General features: G+C 48.5%; 1 protein-coding gene across 2 annotated transcripts in view; it reads left to right on the top strand.

The window, feature by feature from the left end:
* Positions 1 to 20,797, top strand: part of MMP17 (matrix metallopeptidase 17) — a 288,088-nt gene that overhangs the window by 129,326 nt on the left and 137,965 nt on the right. For both annotated transcript variants that reach the window (XR_013980392.1, XM_080985166.1), the window contains exons 4-8: positions 5,975 to 6,258; positions 9,277 to 9,453; positions 10,390 to 10,489; positions 15,861 to 15,943; positions 20,578 to 20,730. Coding sequence is in view for 1 of the 2 variants with exons in the window: in XM_080985166.1 (XP_080841292.1) it covers positions 5,975 to 6,258; positions 9,277 to 9,453; positions 10,390 to 10,489; positions 15,861 to 15,943; positions 20,578 to 20,730 (797 nt within the window). In the remaining variant the exon portion in view is untranslated. The remainder of the gene's footprint in view (positions 1 to 5,974; positions 6,259 to 9,276; positions 9,454 to 10,389; positions 10,490 to 15,860; positions 15,944 to 20,577; positions 20,731 to 20,797) is intronic.

The raw sequence follows: 20,797 nt of genomic DNA, 5'->3' as shown, positions 1-20,797 counted from the left end.
TGTGTCTTCACATGCACAATCTTAAAGACACACAAAACATGTTTTCTCTCTTTTTCCTCTTCAAAACTGCACACGCATTTATGCAGATTTCTTCACTCACTTGAAAGCTCATCAAATTAATCAACTAAGCTTTCTTCAAACAAGCAGCAAACCTAATTTTAGCACTTTCATTTTTAGGGTTCTTTCTTTCTTTCTTTCTTTTTTTTAGTTATTTAAACAGTTTTTGCCCCACTGCTTGGCCAGAAAACCTTCCCAGAGCGGCTTGCAAAGATCAGTAGTAAGACAGTCTCTGCCCTCATTAAAAAAAAAGTCACAGCATCCTGAGACCTGTCAGGAGTGAACATGGACCAGTGGTATCAAATACAGTGGTACCTCAGGTTCAGTACTTAATTTGTTCTGGGGGTCTGTTCTTAACCTGAAACTGTTCTTAACCTGAAGCACCACTTTAGCTAATGGGGCGTCCTGCTGCCGCTGCGCCGCCGAAGCACAATTTCTGTTCTCATCCTGAAGCAAAGTTCTTAACCTGAGGTACTATTTCTGGGTTAGCGGAGTCTGTAACCTGAAGCATATGTAACCCGAGGTACCACTGTACCATTTGATGGAAAACAGCCTTATTAGAAAAACTAACCAATAAACTGAAACTGACATGGGGACAAATAGAAGAAGACGCCTACACCCTGGTATGGTTCCCCTTTATCACATACACAGCCCAACAAGACAACGACAAGAATCCGCCAACAGCATACAAATCAATCTGGCTATCTTGAGCCAAACACACACACACACACACACACACACACACACACCACACACACACAAAAAACAAATCTCACTACAGCCGACCAAAGACAACCAACCACACCCTAGACCACCCTCAACCTCTCTCACCACCAAGGAAATACAACAAGTGAATAGTAAGAGTACACAAAACCCCACACATACAATAAGTAGAAGAATAGAAGCATTGCCACCCGAACTCACCCCACTCACCATTCCTTCCTCCCCCTCTTTCCCCCTATTTTCTTCTTAACCTAACACTGTATGTAACACTAATGTCTCACAACAAATGAAACTGATCTGTAGAAAATGCAACTTGGAGGGGGGGAAGAGAGAGAATGCAAATTATTTTTGTAAACTAAGAAATCTTTAATAAATAGAGTGGTACTTTGGGTTAAGAACTTAATTCGTTCCGGAGGTCCGTTCTTAACCTGAAACTGTTCTTAACCTGAGGTACCACTTTAGCTAATGGGGCCTCCTGCTGCCACGCGATTTCTGTTCTCATCCTGAAGCAAAGTTCTTAACCCGAGGTCCTATTTCTGGGTTAGCGGAGTCTGTAACCTGAAGCGTCTGTAACCCGAGGTACCACTGTACATATATATATGAAATATACTCAGAGTCGCAAAGTGATTTCATGCTCTTTATTCAGCTCATAGTGGTGAGGAGGAATGAATGAATGTCCCCTCACAGTATCTGCTTTATATACATTATTTACACAATGGGCTGCACATGATTGGCTAATTCTGGAATTCTACTGTAAGCCAATCAGGTTGTGGATTCACTTCTATCTGGAGCAGGATTGGGTGGTTCCTGCCAACCAATCATACTGCTGCATTGTTCTAGGACCAATCAGACTGCTGCATTCTGAATCCTATTGTTCTAGGACCAATCAGACTGCTGCCTTTTGGATCCTATTGTTCTAGGACCAATCAGACTGCTACAGTTTGGATCCTATTCAACTCAGTACATAACACCCCTCCCCTCTAAGTTCCAGTCCTGCCCGGGAGGTCGCATTCATAGTCCTCAAGGTATGCCGGCGGCCTACGTGTGCGTTGTGGCCTGGGGTGTTCCCTGGTCCGGGCTCCGGGTTCTGGCTCGTGTTCCAAGGATGCTGGCTGTGATGCGGCTGTTTGGTCTGGTGCAACCGGCTCGCTCAGTCGTGGTTCTGGTTCCGGTGTCCTTTCGGCCTCACGGGTCCTCTCTGTATTTACTGATTCTGCCTCTCCTGCTGGCCCCTCCTGCTCTATGGGCCTCACTGCCCCGCTGTTCCCTTGGGACTCCTCTGACCTGTCCTCCTCCTGGTTTTCTCCCGGGAATCGTCGCCGTATCTGGTCGCAGTGGCGGCGCCAGCATTGCCCCCCATCCGTTAGCACCTCGTACGACACGGGGCCAGTGACCCTGGTGATTGTGGCGGGTACCCATGCTGGGCCTGCCCCAAAATTCTTTGCGTACACTGGGTCCTGGGCCTCGAAGGTCCGGGGGTTCCTGCCTTCCCCCACCACTACCTCATCCTGAGCTCTATCGGGGTGAAGGCGGTCCAATCTGATTGCAAGGCGCCGACCCATTAGTAGCTCAGCGGGGCTCCGGCCAGTCGTTGAGCTGGGGGTGCTGTGCTGTGCTAGAAGGAATGTGGCAAGGCGGTACTCCCAGTCCCCTTGCGTCATGCGGCGAAGGGTGTCCTTGGTGGTCCGCACCATGCGTTCTGCTTGGCCATTGGTGGCAGGGTGGAACGGCGCCGAACGGATGTGGCGGATGGCGTTCTGCGCTGTGAAGGTTTGGAATTCTCCTGACGTAAATGCAGTCCCGTTGTCTGAGACGAGAGTGTCAGGGAGCCCGTGGGTTGCAAACAGCCTGCGTAGTACCCGGATGGCTGCGGACGTGGAAGTGGACGGTACCAGTGCGACTTCCAGCCATTTGGTGTAGGAGTCCACCACTATGAAGAATGTTTTCCCCTGAAAGGGGCCAGCGAAATCCACATGCAGGCGTGACCATGGTGCTCGGGCGGACTCCCAGGACTGGACTGGGGCCCTTGGGGGATCTGGGCGGGATTCTTGGCAGGCCTGGCAGTGTTTGACCCAGGCCTCTATCTCTCCATCGATCCCCGGCCACCACACATAACTCCTGGCAAGGGCCTTCATTCTTACTACCCCTGGATGTGTCTCGTGTAGGGCTGTGAGGACCCTTTTGCAGAGGGGCTGGGGAACAACGACTCTGCTTCCCCATAACAGGCACCCCTTGTGGGCCGACAGTTCATGTTTGCGGGTTGTGTAGCCGGCGAATTCTGGCCCGGGGCTGCTGCTGGGCCATCCCCTCCACCCCCAGTCCAGGACCCGGGAGATGACCCTATCTTTCTTGGAATGGTGTGCAACTTCTTGTGCCTGAATGGGGCGGTCGGGAAGCAGCTCCAGGCTCATAACCTCTTGTGCAGGTGCTGGGTCAGGGCCTGTTTCCGGTAGTGGTAGCCTGCTGAGGGCGTCCGCATGGCCCATCGCCTTCCCAGGTCGGTGAATCAGTGCATACTGGTAGCTGGCAAGGAAAATTGACCACCTGAGGACGCGAGGAGACAGCACTTGGGGGGTCTGCTTTTCGGGGGCAAACAAGCCAAGCAACGGCTTGTGGTCAGTCACCACGGTGAAGGGCCGCCCATACAAGAAATCATGGAATTTTTTTACTCCCTTTACGATTGCCAGACCCTCCTTGTCGATTTGCGAGTAGTTCCGCTCGGTTGTGTTGAGTGTCTGGGAAAAGTACGCACCGGCTCCAGCACTCCTTGCTCTACGAGTCGGTCCAATTCCTCGTCTATACGGGGTTTCAAGGCGAACGGGACCCGGCGGGCCTTGAGCCTGACCGGTCGTACTGCGGGGTCAAGCTGTAGCGCAATGGGGGGGCCCGTATACTGTCCCAATTTCCCATCGAAAACCCCTGGAAATTCCTTGCATATGGCGTCCACGTCCACTTGTAAGCTAGTGTGGTTCACCCCGGTGACAGCTAGCCCCAGTGGTCCAAACCATGCCAATCCCAGTAAGCTAATGTAGGGGCCCTTGACCACAAGCAAGTCCAGTTGCCGCGTCCGCCCTCGGTATTGCACCCTGAAGGTCCCCACCCCCATTGTGGGGACCTTACGTTTCTGGAAGTCCCGGAGGGTGAATGGGGCCGGCCTGAGTTTGGGACCCCCAGTGGGACACAGTTTCCTTAAGGTCCTTGCCGAGATTATGGATAGAGTTGAACCCGTGTCAAGCTCCATGCGGCATGGGGCCCCCTCTATCTGTACCTCTACATAAATTTTCTCTACGTTGGGGTGGGGCAACTGGTATACCTGGAAGTCCGTGAGCTCCGTCGAGTTGCCTTGGTGCGTTGGGCCCCGGGACCTGGGGCTCTTGGATTGGTCATCTGATGCCTGGTGTCGGGTGGGCCGAGCCCGACACACCCGGGCGATGTGTCCCGATTTTCTGCACTGCCTGCACTCTGCGTTGCGGAAACGGCAGGTCCTCCTCTCGTGACTCTCCCCGCAGCTTGCGCAGTTCCCTCCTTCTCGTCGAGGCAGCTGTGGTCTGTGCGCTGCTTGAGTGCGCTGCTGTACTCGGTGCACCTCCTCCCTGTCGGATCCTGAGTCGTCGGTGAGGTCTTCATGGTGGACCCTCGGTTGGGATGGCAGGCTCGGCCGTGCCTCTTGGGTCGACCTCTCGGCAGCTTCTGTTGCCAGGGCCTCCTCCAGAGCGACCTGGAACGTTAGGTCCTTCTTAGCGTAGAGGCGTCGTTGCAGCTTCTCATCCTTCAGGCCACCGACGAGGCGGTCACGAAGCATGTTCTCCAGCTCTGAGAAGTTGCAGAACCGGGCGGCTTGGCGGAGAGAGGTCACAAACCCAGTTATGGTTTCCCCAGGGGCTTGCCGCTTTGCGTAGAAGGCATTTCGACGAGCCACCACTGAGGGCTGCGGCGAAAAGTGCCCCTTCAGCTGTTCCATTATTGTTTTGTATGGAACAGTAGCGACGTCTTCAGGCGCAAGGAGAGCCCGGGCGATTTCAAACGTCTCCTCTCCGCAGACGCTGAAGAATATCGCCCTCTTCTTGGCGTCTTCTTCGTCGGCGACCCCTTTGGCTTCTAGGAGGAAGGTGAAACGGGAGGCGTACGCTTCCCAGTCTCCAGATGCTGGGTTGAATGGCGAGAAGCTGCTGTTGGCTGCCATTCTGAGTTCCTTGTGCCCCGGAGCTGAAGCCTGGATACACGGTGCGAGGCAGCGGTGCGGCAGTTGGCGGTGCTGCGGTGCTGTGTGTGGCAGTCAGCTCAGCGGGATCCCATCCTCGTTGCCAGTGAAATATACTCAGAGTCGCAAAGTGATTTCATGCTCTTTATTCAGCTCATAGTGGTGAGGAGGAATGAATGAATGTCCCCTCACAGTATCTGCTTTATATACATTATTTACACAATGGGCTGCACATGATTGGCTAATTCTGGAATTCTACTGTAAGCCAATCAGGTTGTGGATTCACTTCTATCTGGAGCAGGATTGGGTGGTTCCTGCCAACCAATCATACTGCTGCATTGTTCTAGGACCAATCAGACTGCTGCATTCTGAATCCTATTGTTCTAGGACCAATCAGACTGCTGCCTTTTGGATCCTATTGTTCTAGGACCAATCAGACTGCTACAGTTTGGATCCTATTCAACTCAGTACATAACAATATATAAAACAAATGTGTCACGGTCATCCAAAAAAGGTGGCTGTATCCAGGGTTGCTTCCATTGAAAATAACAGACAAGACTAACTTGGGTCCATTAATTTCAGTAGGTCTACCCTGAGTACCCTGAGTCTAGGACTTGCCGATCAAAAGGTCGGCGGTTCAGATCCCCGCAATGGGGTGAGCTCCCGTTGCTCAGTCCCTGCTCCTGCCAACCTAGCAGTTTGAAAGCACGTCAAAGTGCAAGTAGATAAATAGATACCGCTCCGGCAGGGAGGTAAACGGCGTTTCCGTGCACTGCTCTGGTTCGCCAGAAGCGGCTTAGTCATGCTGGCCACATGACCCGGAAGCTGAACGCCGGCTCCCTCGGCCAATAAAGCGACATGAGCTCCGCAACCCCAGAGTCGGCCACGACTGGACCTAATGGTCAGGGGTCCCCTTACCTTTACCTTACCCTGAGTATAATTTAGTTTGGGGCTGTTCTTTTCTGATCATGGGCTGCCTTTTTTCCATTCCAGAGTTCGCACTTTCCCCAAGGAATCTCATCTGGGCCACGACACAGTCCGCGCCCTCATGTACTACGCCCTGAAGGTGTGGAGCGACATCACGCCGCTGAATTTCCACGAAGTGGCTGGCAACAATGCCGACATCCAGATCGACTTCTCCAAAACGGACCACAACGATGGGTACCCCTTCGACGGTCCTGGCGGAACAGTCGCCCACGCTTTCTTCCCAGGGGAACACCACACCGCCGGGGACACTCACTTTGACGATGATGAATATTGGACTTTCCGATCATCAGGTACGTCAGGGTAAGAGAGCTGCGGAAATGTGCGGGAGTGCCCTGTTTGCCTCCATGAGCGTCGAGGGAAGAAGGGGGAGGCCAAAGGAGGACGAACCTCTATAGAAAGGGAAAGGCTTCCTTTATACATGTATAAAATGTACAGTTGTACCTCGGGTTAAGTACTTAATTCGTTCTGGAGGTCCGTTCTTAACCTGAAACTGTTCTTAACCTGAAGCACCACTTTTGCTAATGGGGCCTCCTGCTGCTGCCGCGCTGCCGGAGCACGATTTCTGTTCTTATCCTGAAGCAAAGTTCTTAACCTGAAGCACTATTTCTGGGTTAGCGGAGTCTGTAACCTGAAGCGTATGTAACCTGAAGCGTATGTAACCCAAGGTACCACTGTATAAAGTCAGTAACAAATGTTGGAAATGTAAAGAAAAAGAAGGAACTTTTTATCACATATGGTGGGAACGTAAGAAAGTGAAAAGCTTCTGGGAAATTATATATAATGAGATGAAAAAGATGTTGAAATATACATTTATTTTTTAAAAAAGAAGCATTTTTACTTGGCATTGTAGGGGAGGATATTAACAGACAGGTCAGTAAATTGTTTTTATATGCAACAACAACAGCAAGAATATTATTGGCACAAAAATGGAAACAAGAAGAATTACCAATGAAAGAAGAGTGGCAAATGAAGTTAATGGACTATGCAGAACTAGATAAGATGACAGGAAGGATTCGAAACCCGCGGGACCAGAGATTCTTAGAGGACTGGAGTAGACACTTGAATTATTTGAAACGAAATTGTAATAAACAGATTACACTAGTAGGATTGCAAGAAGTTTTATAAGGAGGATTATGCGAAATATTGAAATGAAGACTATGAAAAGAGGTATTAGTTAAGGACAAAAGTAATAGAGAAATTAAGAAATGTAGATTAAGTGACAAAGACTGAAAAATCTTCAGATGCGGTTGATGGAAGTCTAAAACATTGTATAAGAAAATAAATGACTGTTGGAAATGATGTGTGTGTGTGTGTGTGTGTGTGTGTGTGTGTGTGTACACACACACACACACACAAACATGTATATGTATATGTATATGTATATGTATATGTATATGTATATGTATATAAAGAAAAGAAAGAGAAAGGCTTCCAGTGGGTCAACTGCTGTAGCAGCAGGAGCAGATCCAAAGTAAGAGTTGCTGAAGCAGCAGTGGAGCTGTCCAGCCAAGGAGTCGGGCTGGAGATGTTGCACTAGCAGTGTGCTGTTAATTGGCAGCTTGCTGTTGACAATGAGATTGGGTTCTTTGCAAGCCAAGGCCTGTTGGCAAGGACAGAGAGAGAATAAAATGAGAGTGGCAGATACTGTAGATGGTGGAAGGACCCCGAGTGAGAAACAGGTCACTGGCAGTTTCTCCAAGTAAGAGAGAGGAAAAGAAAGCTCCCAGGTGAGAGGTGGGAGAGAGCCTTCTTGGTAGTGGCGCCCGCCCTGTGTAACACCCTCCCATCAGATATCAAAGAAATAAACTACGATCTGACGTTTAGAAGACATCTGAAGGCATCCCTGTTTAGGGAAGTTTTTAATGTTTGATCATGTTTTTAATATTCTGTTGGGAGCCGCCCAGAGGGGCTAGGGAAACCCAGCCAGATGGGTGGGGTATAAATAAATTTTTTATTAATAATAATAATAATAATAACTGGGAGGAGGTTGTCATTTTCTGTTTTCGTCCAAAGATTTGGGGCAGATAAAAGAAAGTATTTATTCATGCACCACATGGTCAAACTATGGAAATCAGTCTGCCAGGAGGTGGTGAAGGCTACCTACTTAGATGGCTTGGACATATTCATGGACTTGGGCAAATTCATGGAGGAGAGGGCTATCAGTGGCTCCTAGAGATGATAGCTCTGCTCTGCTCACACAGCTGGAGGCAGCAATGCTTTAAGTACCAGCTGCTGGAAGCCACAGGAGCATAGCTGTCAACGTTTCCCTTATTCCGAATAGGATTCCTCGCAAGAAAAGGGAAAAGTTGACAGCTATGCACAGGAGGGGAGCATTGCTCTTGTGCTAGGATCTTTCTTGCTGGTCTCCCAGGGGCATCTAGTTGGCCGCTGTGAGAATAGGATACTGAACTAGATGGGCCATTAGCCTGATATAGCAAGCTATTCTTTTTTATTAAAAAAAAAATAATTCACGTTACAGTGGTACCTCTGGATGTGAACAGGATCCGTTCCGGAGCCCCATTTGCATCCTGAGTAGAACGCAACCTGCGTCTGCACATACACGGGTCGCAATTCGTCGCTTCTGCGCATGCGCGTGATATCATTTTGAGCGTTTGCGCATGCGCGAGCGACAAAACCCGGAAGTAACCCGTTCCATTACTTCCTGGTCGCCACAGAGCGCAACCTGAAAACGCTCAACCTGAAGCATATTTAACCCGAGGTATGACTGTACATGTTAATTGTCAGACACATTCAACATTGTACATAACATGTAATATATTATTTCTACAAATTCCCCACACCTAACCCTATAACCACCTCTCCTTTTACCCAAATACCCATTTGACTTCCTTCACCCATATGCGTTATATCCAACTTGTTACTTTAAAAAAAACACACAATTCTAATATTGTGTTCAGTTTTGTTCATTAGAATGATCATTCATCTATTAAAAATATAGCTTCTTAACTTAATGGGTTCAATCTATACTTATCCAGAGGTTTCTAACAGAATGATTTTGTACAATATATTCTTCAACACATTTCCATTCCTTTCTTAATTTTTCTTTTGATTGCATTCTGATTGACGCTGTCATCTTGTTGTTGTTTTTTTCTATTCTAGATACCCTGCTGAAGATTTTCTCCTCTATATTTTACGCTGTTGCGTAAACGAACTCCGAGGGAGGGGAAAGAAGCTCCCCTCTATTGTTTAAATTGCATGTGTATGCTTGCAAAAGGATGGGAAGGGCAATCAGTTATACATTTATTTACTTATTTGTGCATCTTTCCCTGCCTGCTTGTTATTTTCAGATACCCATGGGATGGATCTGTTTGCCGTGGCAGTCCACGAGTTTGGCCACGCCATTGGCTTGACCCACATCTCTGCCATAGAGTCGATCATGAGGCCGTACTACCAGGGCCCCGTCGGAGATCCCCTGAAGTATGACCTGCCTTACGATGACAAAGTCCGGATATGGCAACTCTATGGTGAGCCCGGGTCTGTTTGTGCACATGTCAAGTTGGTTGGGTGAAGAACTGGTGTTGAGAAACCAGGAGGCATGGCTCCGTTTCCCTGCACAGCGGAGATGTCAGGCGCTTGGAACTATAGGCTGGCAAGTATCATAGAATCATAGAATTGAAGAGTTGGAAGGGACCATGAGGGCTATCTAGTCCAACCCCCTGCAATGCAGGAATCTTTTGTCCTATGTGGGGCTTGAACTCAAGACCCTGAGATTAAGAGTCTCGTGCTCTACCGACTGAGCTATCCTCACTGTAGGTGGAGCAGAGGGAATAGCCTGGTAGCTATCTTCAATTATGAATGGCCCAGATGGGAGGAGCATAGCAGATCTAGAAGGTTTATATAGTAGCCGGTGGCATGCCATTGGCTCCTTGGCATTACCTGACACAGCCAAGAGGATTCCGCACTGATCTGATATTTATACACCACCCTGTTATTTTCAGGCACCCGTATGATAGACCTCTTTGCTGTTGTGGTCCATGAGTTTGCCCACACTATTGGTTCAACCCAACCCCAAACTGCTTGCAATTCCCTGCTCCAGTCACTAGGAGGTGGTACAGAGAACAGGCAGAATGCAATCAACACCTTAGCAATAGGGCTTGCAGCCTGGGCTTCTATGACATTTGATAGGATCACAAATTTCCTCCAGCCTCTGGGTTTTGTTTTGAGTTTTTGCATTTCGTTCTTTTTGCATTTGAAGGGTACCTCCCACAGAAAAAATTAGCTGGAAAACTAGACACTCCTCAGAACAGGGTTTCATGCTTTTATGGTGAGGCTAGGGACCTACCAGCCCATGAAAAGCTTGGCTGGGCAGTCTGTCTGCTTGCCTGACCTCTCTCTACTTCTGCCCCAAGATGGATAAGCCACCCCTTGCTGGTCTAATTCATCCTTGTCTTTGCATGCAGGGGTCAGGGAGTCTGTGTCCCCAACAGCCAAACCTGAAATATCGAAAACAGAGGACCACCCCATCTTGCCAGACTTACCGGAGAATCGCTCCACTGTTCCGTAAGTTGAGTTCAGGAGTCAACAACCCATCCTCATCTTCTTCGGTGGAAAAGAAGCAAACGTAGGGCACAGAACTGGAATTCTCCAATCAAACTTTGAGTTTGAAGTACAGGAGTGGGAGTTCCAAAATCCGCATTTGCAAACACTGAAATTCTGAATTTGAATTCCCTCCCAGGGATTGAACCTGGGACCATCTGCACGTAGAGCAGATGTGCTACCACTAAGCTACAGCTCTTCCCGGCTATTCAAGTAGGCTCCCTACATGATGAAGAACCCAGCTCTCATCCTCCCCCTTGAATGATAGAAATCATGTGGGTGGGAGGCAAGAGAAGCAGTGAGCAGGATCACTCAGGAGGCATATGAGCATGGTATGGGAGCCCATTTTGCCTAGAAAGTGAGGTAAAGGTAAAGGTAAAGGGACCCCTGACCATTAGGTCCAGTCGTGACCGACTCTGGGGTTGCGGCGCTCATTTCACTTTATTGGCTTAGGGAGCCGGCGTACAGCTTCTGGGTCATGTGGCCAGCATGACTAAGCCGCTTCTGGAGAACCAGAGCAGCACACAGAAACGCTGTTTACCTTCCCGCTGGAGCGGTACCTATTTATCTACTTGCACTTTGACGTGCTTTCGAACTGCTAGGTTGGCAGGAGCAGGGACCGAGCAACGGGAGCTCACGCCGTCATGGGGATTCGAACCGCCGACCTTCTGATCAGCAAGTCCTAGGCTCTGTGGTTTAACCCACAGCGCCACCCACGTCCCACAGAAAGTGAGGTATAAACAAAATAATTAACATCTGAACCCACTTCTCTCCAGCTGATGTGGTATTTGAGTGCCTTCTAGACAAGCCTTCCCCAACTTGGTGCCCTCCAAATGTTTCAGATGACAATTCCCACCAGCCCCAGTCAGCATGGCTAGTGACTAGAGGTGATGAGAGTTGAAGTCCAAAACATCTGGAGGGCATCAGGTTGGAGACAACTGCACTGGATAGGCATCCTTTGTATTGATGGTCAGTCTCTGTAGGCTCATGAGCTACTTTTATTCTCCATGCAGTGGTCTGAAAAGGATATGGGTACCTATTGCTGAACTTAGGAACATTGAAAGCTGGCTTAATATGAGTCAGACCTTTGGTCTATCTAGCTCAATATTGCCCACACTGATTGGCAGTGGCTCCCCAGGGTTTCAGAAAGAAGGCTTCCCCAGCATGAGTTGGAGATGCTGGGGACTGAACCTGAGACCCAAAGCAGATGCTCTCCCACTGACCTATGGTCCTTCCCCACCCATGCTACTGTTTTGCTACTCTTGTTCTAGACTGGACCGCCATCTCCTGGCTCTTCTTTCCTGGGGGAACCAGAGCCCACCCTTTAATAACTGACAAAATGAATTGCTCCCCAGCAGGGTGGAGAGAAGTTCAGCTCCCTCTCCATGTCCTCAAGTCACCTTGTATCACAGCAGCTTACTCAGCACGACAGGGAAAACTCGTCCGCCATCACTCTCGGGGGAACTCGCCATACATGAAATTTTAATCGGTGCCCTTCCTCACCTGAAATTTGCACGATCTCTCCGCTCGCACAGTTTCGCTTGGTGGCTGAAAGGCTGGCACAGTTTAGAGGGGCTCAAATAAATCTAGGGGGAGGTATTGGTGTTTATTTGCAGGGAGGGGGGTTCAATAAAGGTACAGTGGTACCTTGGGTTACATACACTTCAGGTTATAATATGCTTCAGGTTACAGACTCTGCTAACCCAGAAATAGTGCTTCAGGTTAAGAACTTTGCTTCAGGATGAGAACAGAAATCGTGCTCCGGCGGCATGGCAGCAGCAGGAGGCCCCATTAGCTACAGTGGTCTTCAGGTTAAGAACAGTTTCAGGTTAAGAACAGACCTCCAGAATGAATTAAGTTCTTAACCCGAGGTACCACTGTACTCGGAAACTTGGGAGGAAGTGATCGTGTCTTCCTGGGTTTCATGATACAGAGGAAAGGGAAAGCTGAGTGTAGTCTGACACGCACTCTGGACTTTAAGAAGGCCAATTTCAAAAAGCTTAAGGAGCTACTGAGTGACATCCTGTAGTCAAAAATACTCAAAGAGAAAGGAGTCCAAGATGGAGGGGAGTTTCTAAATGGAGAATTATTGAAGGGCGTAATGCAGACAGTTTCAACAAGAAAAAAAAAGTGGATCTAAGGAAACTTGTGTGAATGAATAAGGAGCTTACAGATGAGCTAAGAAGGGCATGCATAAGAAGTGGAAGGGGAAATCACAAAGGAGGAGTTTACACAAGTAGCCAACAGTTGCAAGGGAAGGTCAGGCTGGCTAAAGCTCAGAATGAGCTCAGGCCTGCAAGAGAGGTTAAAAATATTTTTTAAAGGTTTATTCGTCTATGTCTGAAGCAAAGAGGAAGAACAAGCAAATGGTAGGTCTTCTGTGTGGAGAGGAATGGTAATGGCGTCCACCTGAGGGGTGTCAGAACTGAGTTCCCATGAGTTCTCCCTGGAAAAAAGCCCTGCACAAGCTGGAAGGTGTGCAGAAGAGAGCAACTGAGATGATCAAGGGTCTGGAAACCAAGCCTTATGAGGAGCTGGGTAGCCATCTTCAAATATCTCAAGGGCTTGGAAGAGGAAACAAGCTTGTTTTCTCCTGCTGTGGAGGGTAGGACTCGAAGCAGTGGCTTCAAGCTACAAGAAAGAAGATTCTGACTAAACATATGGAAAATCTTTCTGACAGCAAGAGCTGTTTGACCGTGGAATGGTCTCCCTTGGGATGTTGTGGGTTCTCTGTCCTTGGAGGTTTTTAAGCAGAGGTTGGATGGCCAACTGTCATGGATGCTTGAGCTGAGATTCCTGCATTGCAAGGGGTTGGACTAGATGACCCTTGGGGTCCATTCCAACTCTACGATTCTATGATTCTTGTGTGTCATGTGGGATTCTCCAAAGATCATAAGAGATAGGGCAATGGAGGCTGGTCTATTGGTGTGAATTGGGCCCTGCCTCAGCAGCCTTAGTTTGCGCCCAACCAGTCTCCAATTACCTGCCTACTTACTTACACCCAGCCAGAGGAACTGAGTTGTACACAACATTGCAGGGGGCCATAGCTGTCAACTTTCAGATTTGAAAATAAGGGATCAGCAGCCTCACCTGTCCCGGGGACAGTCTATGGGATATATAACAATCCGGGATAGCAGCAGGAAATGGCGCTGGAATAAGGGAATTTCCCACAAAAAAAGGGAAGGTTGACAGCTATGCAGGGGGCTGTTGTGCATGTTGTGCTGGGCCCAGGGGTTAACCCGAGCAACGCGGTCCAGGTCCGGTCCCGAATTCAAGGATTCCGTGAGGAGTCAGTCCGACAGGGCCCAAGCAGGAAACCAGGCTAGGTCGGGCGCAGGGTTTCAGGCAGGTTATAGCAAGCAGCAATGTTGCTCCCGTAACCTGGGGCAGGGTCCGACAGCCTTTTATCTTTGTCGAGGTAACGGCCAGTCCTGATCCCCCAGTGACTCACCTCCCTGTCTCGCCCAAAGGTGAGCACTCCTCCTGCAAGTACTCAGGTCTCTCCTTCTCCCAGACCTGAGTCTCTGCAGCTCGGGAGACGTCAGTGGGTGACTAGACCCAGAGGCAGCCTCAGCCTCCCCTGACCAAACTGGTAGTGGAGCAGCTGTAAGTGATGGCCCAGCTGAAGGCAACGAGGTAATCCCCACATCTGGAGCCAGGGCAGGCTCAGGCCCCTGACTCGGCCCAGCTGGTGTTTGTTGCAGGGGAACCTGTGCAGACTGGGACTCTTCAGGATCAGGCCCCAGACTTGGTTCAGATGATGCCTGAGGCAAAGGATCCAGTGCGGACTGAGACTCCTCTGCTTCCAAGTCTAAGCCCAAGTCCCAGGCCATCACACATGTGTGACATCACACACACCTGGCACCAGCACGCGGGGCTCCTCAGAGGGTCACGCCACAGTGCTGGACCTTCAGTGGACATGTGACAATACATGGAGGAGGTCGACAGGCGAGAAGGCCAACCTTTGGGAGCTGCCTCCTCCGCCCCCTCAACATTGAGGGAGCCTGGCCCCTTGCCCAGAGATTTCAAGGGGTCTGAAGACACCTCGGTCCCCTGGAGCTGGCCTGTTAGCTTCCTCCTCTTTCATCTCAGTGTTGCCCTTGTAGAACTCAAGGAGGAGAACACTGACAAAAGTAGAATAAATTGGCTCCATCTGCCATTGGCTCTGGCTCCATCTACTGTTGAGGCTCCCTACTTTCTGCCTTACCCGTTTTCAGGGGCACCAGCTGCCATTGGGAAGGGAGCTTGGCAAGGACCCTCCCTGCAGAGGTAGTCCATCAGCACCACCTCAGAATTTTCAGCTGAAAGAAGAACTCCAAAGTATATTTGATCCAGACAAACTCAAACCTTTTCAAATCCCACTGATTTCAGAATTAAATGTGTTGCTAAATCTCTTGCACTGGAACAGATGCGGATCCAAAGGGCGTAAATTAGGTATACGATGTAAAATGTCCAAAGTGGGCCACTCTGCAGCTTCTGGTAGACTAATTAATGCAGCATATTAGAAAAAGCTGAGAGGTGTTTCTCTGGCTCAGATTTGTGGATCTCCAGGACAAAGGATTTTTTATTTTATTATATTTTTTCAAAAAAAAATTATTCATTTTATAACACAACTAAACAACACAAACAGAAAAACAAACAATACAAACAAATTCTTGTATTATCCTTATTTTTTCTAAACATTGTTAGATGAGCTTCCCCAAGTCCCCCCATCTGATTTTCATTTTACCTCATCTTTAGCAGTTTACATATATCCTAATTTTTAACCATTTTTTTATCACGTTTACTTTTACCATAAAAATCTTCACATTTTGTCACTTACAAATAATACTATTTTAAAATACGCTATCTTCTACTTCTAACCCTACAGCCTCTATCCACTTCCAAAGCTATTCTAAGATTTAAATATTAACATATTTTTTTCAAATATTCTTTAAACTTCTTCCAATCTTCTTCCACCATCTCTTCTCTCTGGTCTCAGAGTCTCCCAGTCAGTTTGGCAAGTTCCATATAGTCCATCATCTTCATCTGCCATTTTTATTTTATTTTTAAATCACAACAACCTGGTTTTTTTAATGAAGATGCCAGGGATTGAATTTCCTAGACCTGGTGCCCTTGGCTTTCTTGCAGTAGCAAGGAGAATGCCCCTTATTCTCAGAGATAATCAAGAAACGAAAACTCATTTTTGAGTGCAATAAAGAAGTGTTCCGCAGGGGGGAGCAAAAGCAACAACTGTGCCCTAGCTATTGACAGCTTTGGGTAGCCCTGCCTGATTGGACAGAACCTATGACATCACGAATGATAAGCAACGCCGTTTTGTTTTGTGTTCCACTAGGCTCAGAAGAGACGTGCCCAACAGATGCAACACACATTTTGACGCAGTGGCTCAGATTCGAGGAGAGGCTTTCTTTTTCAAAGGTGAGCATGTGGCTCTTTTCCTTTAAAAAAAACAGCACACTGCTTGGGTTTGCTTCCAGGCCACACTAGTTGGGGAAAGATCATAGCTGGTTCAATGCTTGTCATCTCCAGGCAGGTCTGGGAGAGGCCCCTTGTCTCAAACCCTGGAGAGCCACTGACAGTCAGTGTAAAAAAAAGGTAAGCTAAAGGACCCCTGGACAATTATGTCCAGTCAAAGGTGACTGTAGGGTTGAGGCGCTCATCTTGCTTTCAGGCCGAGGGAGCCGGCATTTGTCCACAGACAGCTTTCTGGGCTGAAGTGAAGAACATGAGGCAGGAGTTGATAATGCAGGTGAGCTGCAAGCAAGCTGCCAGCCAGCTCTGTGGAGGCTCCTTTTATTGACACAATATGCAAACCCAGGCAGATACATTTTGGGCTGTGATCTTTACACATCTTCCAGTCCCAAGATCGTGGGGTGGTACAAAGCTATTTTGGCACGTGTTTCCACCATGTCATTTTCCCCTTGCACAGTGTATGACGAAGGAGACAAAGGTCTCAGAGACAAAGGTCACAGACAGGACACCGCAGACTACTGAGACCGCAAAAGGTTACACAGAGGGCAAGATGTTCAGACAGCTGTGGCTTTATCTGTGAGGGGGAGTGTGCCCTGCACCCCAAGGTCACGCGTGCAGACAGCTGAGGCTGCCTGCGGGTGAGAAGTGTGCTCCGCACCCAGCGATCATTCCTACACTGGGCCATGTGGCCAGCATGACCAAACTGCTTCTGGCACAACGGAACACCGTGCCAGAAGCCAGAGTGCATGGAAATGCCGTTTACCTTCCTGCCAAAGCGGTACCTATTTATCTACTTGCACTGGCGTGCTTTCAAACTGCTAGGTTGACAGGAGCTGGGAGAGAGCAACGGGAGCTCACTCTGTCGTGGGGATTCGAACCGCCAACCTTCCAATCAGCAAGCCCAGGAGGCTCAGTGGTTTAGACCACAGCGCCACCCGTGTAGACAGCCCTGAGTAGAAGAATCAATGGTCTGACTTGGTATGCATATAGGGGCAGGGCTGGTGTAATGATGGTGGCAACTTCTAGTGTGTGAGCCCTAAGCAAGGGTCACCTCTCTAGTCTCCGCCAGCTGCTGCCATAAATGAGCAAGGCAGAGGCAAGAGCTGCAGCAGCCACAGGAGCCCCATGGCAGTACCAGCAAGCCCTGGCAAGGCCCTGATGCTTGTTCTAGGATGGATGAGGCCCCTTCCAATCCTTCCCTAAGGCTTCTGTCTCCCCAGCCTGAGACTCTGTTCAAGTCCCTAACACTCCAGCTATGTGTGCCTTAATGATGCAACCCATCTGGCATCACACTCTGCAACAGCTGCTCGCAAGACGTGTCCGGGAGTGAAAAAAGGGAGAGAAGCAGAGAAGCTTGGGTACAGCCTCGTCTTCGGTTGCTCTCCCGCGAGAGCTCTTGTGCAGTCAAAATTTGGAGAATCTCCAATGGTTCCTTGGCTAAGATGCTTTCTGACTGCAAAAGCGTTCGTTCCAAGCCACCTCTGCTTTCATTGTCGTCTTCTTTCTGATGACGATGATATATGATTATTAGGAGTAATGTTTTTGAATAAAATATTCTATTTTTTAAGAAAAACAGCCACTACAAAAATTCACCTGTTTATAATTCTACAAACACTATCCAAATGCTAAATGCAAATCATAGAAAGGCAGTCAACGTCATTCAATGTAAGACAACCCATTTGTTCTTTGTAACTTATCATGGTTCTTAAAAGAGATTAACTGAGCCAAGTATTCTAGATCTTATATATACTGTATATTAATCTCTTCCTGCCCCAATAACCTACATGGATGCATTGTCTCCAGTGTACTATCATTCTAAGAGGATACTAGCAAGCGTCACTTTTCTACTGACTTGCTGACAGCCTGACATAACCCGTATTATATTTGTACGTTTCGCTGCCTGAACCGCCCCCCAGAATAATAATAATAATAATAATAATAATAATAATAATAATAATATCATCATTAGCAACAACTGTATCATCATATTTAGTATTTATGGAGTGTTCAGAACATTTCACGTTCAGTATTACAGTAGGTGGCGGGTGACGCTGTGGGAGGACGCTGTGGGAGGACGCGGGTGGCGCTGTGGGTAAAAGCCTCAGCGCCTAGGACTTGCCGATCAAAAGGTCGGCGGTTCGAATCCCCGTGGCGGGGTGCGCTCCCGTCATTCGGTCCCAGCGCCTGCCAACCTAGCAGTTCGAAAGCACCCCCAGGTGCAAGTAGATAAATAGGGACTGCTTACTAGCGGGAAGGTAAACGGCGTTCCGTGTGCTGCGCTGGCTCGCCAGATGCAGCTTGTCACGCTGGCCACGTGACCCGGAAGTGTCTTCGGACAGCGCTGGCTCCCGGCCTATAGAGTGAGATGAGCGCACAACCCTAGAGTCTGTCAAGACTGGCCCGTATGGGCAGGGGTACCTTTACCTTTATTACAGTAGTAGCCCTTTGTCATGGCGCTGACAGGCACGAAATATCCAGAGTGAGGAATATAATCTTTATTGTCAGGTTAGGGAAAGGCAGGTCCATCAATCCTATGTCTCCCAACTTCTCCTAGATGTGCAGCCAATGAGGCAGTTGCTGCAACTAAAAGGCCTCACCCCTGACCTTGGCTTGCAACCTGCTTGTAAACTGCCTCTGCTCCTCCCTCTTCACTCCTCTTCTGGTCCTGGGAGACAGTGGGGCAGGAGAGGTGGGGTCAGGAGGAGGTGTGGAAGCCCTTGGCTCTATATCAGCCTGAGCTATCTCTTTCTCCTTCTACACCTCTTCTTCATTCTCCAGTCCTGCACCTTCTCCTGTCTCTGACTCTCGTCTCCCAGCTGTAACAGGCTCCTACGGATCACCAATCCCTTCTTCCAAGTCAGTCTCCAACCCCCACTTCTCCGGGTGCCCCACTCCTCAGCATTCAGCCACCACCCAGTTCCTGACATCCTTAGAGCAGCCATGTGAAATGGACAGCAGCACTATTAGCCCCATTTTGCAGATGGAGATGGTGAGGCCGGGAGTTTGCTGGCTCCTCTGGGAGGAGGAATAATAAATGCCACCCACGTAAATCGTACTTTGCAAGTGATGAAAGGACAGGCCCATGTCCCGTGCGTCTTGCACTCTAGAAATTGACCCAAGGGAGGCAATCAAAGAAAGGGCAAGGATACCCATCAAAAGAGTATAATAGTCTTCTTCTGGAGGTTGGCAGCTTTTTAACTAGTCAGCCGCCTGCAGAGCTCCTCCTGCCCTTCTCTATGTAGGAAAGAGCCTGAAACCTGGATTAGGTTATCCAGAAAAGAAACTGGGACCTTCTGCATGCAGACCATATTCTCTCCCGCTAAGCTACACTTCCCCTGTGTTCCTGACAGCATTTATGACAAATTGGCTTTGGAACACTTTGAACTTTGGGTGTTTAATACCTTTTCGGAGGGGGAGGCTGGGGAGGAACGATTGACCCGGTGATATTTCTCCCAGAAATATTGGGAAGCTGCCCTTTTTGTAGCCAAAGCTTCATTAGGGATGCAAAGAACATCTCGATCTAATTGCATGCATTTCCCATAAACATGCAAAGAGCACCCAATTCGAAGGCTGAGGTTTTAATTTTCCCGTCCTTTTAAAAAAAGAAAAAACCCCACCATCTTCAAAGAATTTGTAATTGCTGCTATCCAGACTGCATTCCAATGCATTATTCATGCATCGGCCCGTGTCATATAAAACAAATATGCAAAGTGGTGCATAATTACCAGCTGATGAAATAAATCCTTACAACTGTATTTTTAAAAAGAAAAAAAATTGAACCGCCCTGCAGATGTTGAAGAGCTTAGAGGGGGGTTGTGTTGTGGGCTCCCCCCCCCCCTTTTGCCTTCTGCACTATTAGGCTAGGATCCAATTTTCTGAAAGACTACGTCACCACCTGTTTGAATTGCAGAAGTCAGGAAGGAGCCAAGCCACCTTGAATACAGACTTGCAAGGGCCGTCTTGAGTTAGCAAAGCATTTCCCGCCTCCCATGGGATTTTAGCTGCATGTGCATCGAACAGGAGGTTACCCATGTGAATGCTAACAAAACCACAAAGGCTGCTGGGGCTCTGACCACAAGTTCCACAAGCTTCCTTCAACCAGCTGTTGTTCAGAGGGCTGCAAAAATAAAAAATTGTCAAGGGAGAAAAAGAAGTGCCCCTGGGGAAGAAAGAGTTGCATCTCTGAAATATACTCGGAGTCGAGTGTGGATTTCATGCTCTTTATTCAGCTCCTAGTGGTGAGGAGGGATGAAAGTTTCCCCAAAATATCTGCTTTATATACATTATTTATACAATGCGCTGCATGTGATTGGCTAATTCCAGGATTCTCCTGTAGGCCAATCAGGTTGTGGATTCACTTCCACCTGGAGCTGGATTGGGTGGCTCCTGCAGACCAATCATACTGCTGCATTGTTCTAGGACCAATCAGACTGCTGCATTCTGAATCTTATAGTTCTAGGACCAATCAGACTGCTGCATTTTGGATCCTATTGTTCTAGGACCAATCAGACTGCTGCCTTTTGGATCCTATTCAACTCAGTACATAACAATCTCCTACTAACCAATGCCTCTTCATCCAGGCAAATACTTCTGGAGACTGACTCGCAACAAACATCTGGTCTCCCTCCAGCCAGCTCAGATCCATCGTTTCTGGCGAGGGCTGCCTCTGAACCTGGACAGCGTGGATGCTGTTTATGAGAGAACCCACGACCACAAGATTGTGTTCTTCAAAGGTAAGAGAAAGCATTTGACACAGTTGTAGGTGACCTTCTCTTTGGCATTCCCAGATTCTTTGTTCCC

The sequence above is a fragment of the Podarcis pityusensis genome (genome assembly GCF_964106645.2).
Source record: "Podarcis pityusensis genome assembly, chromosome: 16".
NCBI classification, from domain to species: domain Eukaryota; kingdom Metazoa; phylum Chordata; class Lepidosauria; order Squamata; family Lacertidae; genus Podarcis; species Podarcis pityusensis.
This window is presented reverse-complemented; position numbering and strand designations above follow the sequence as displayed.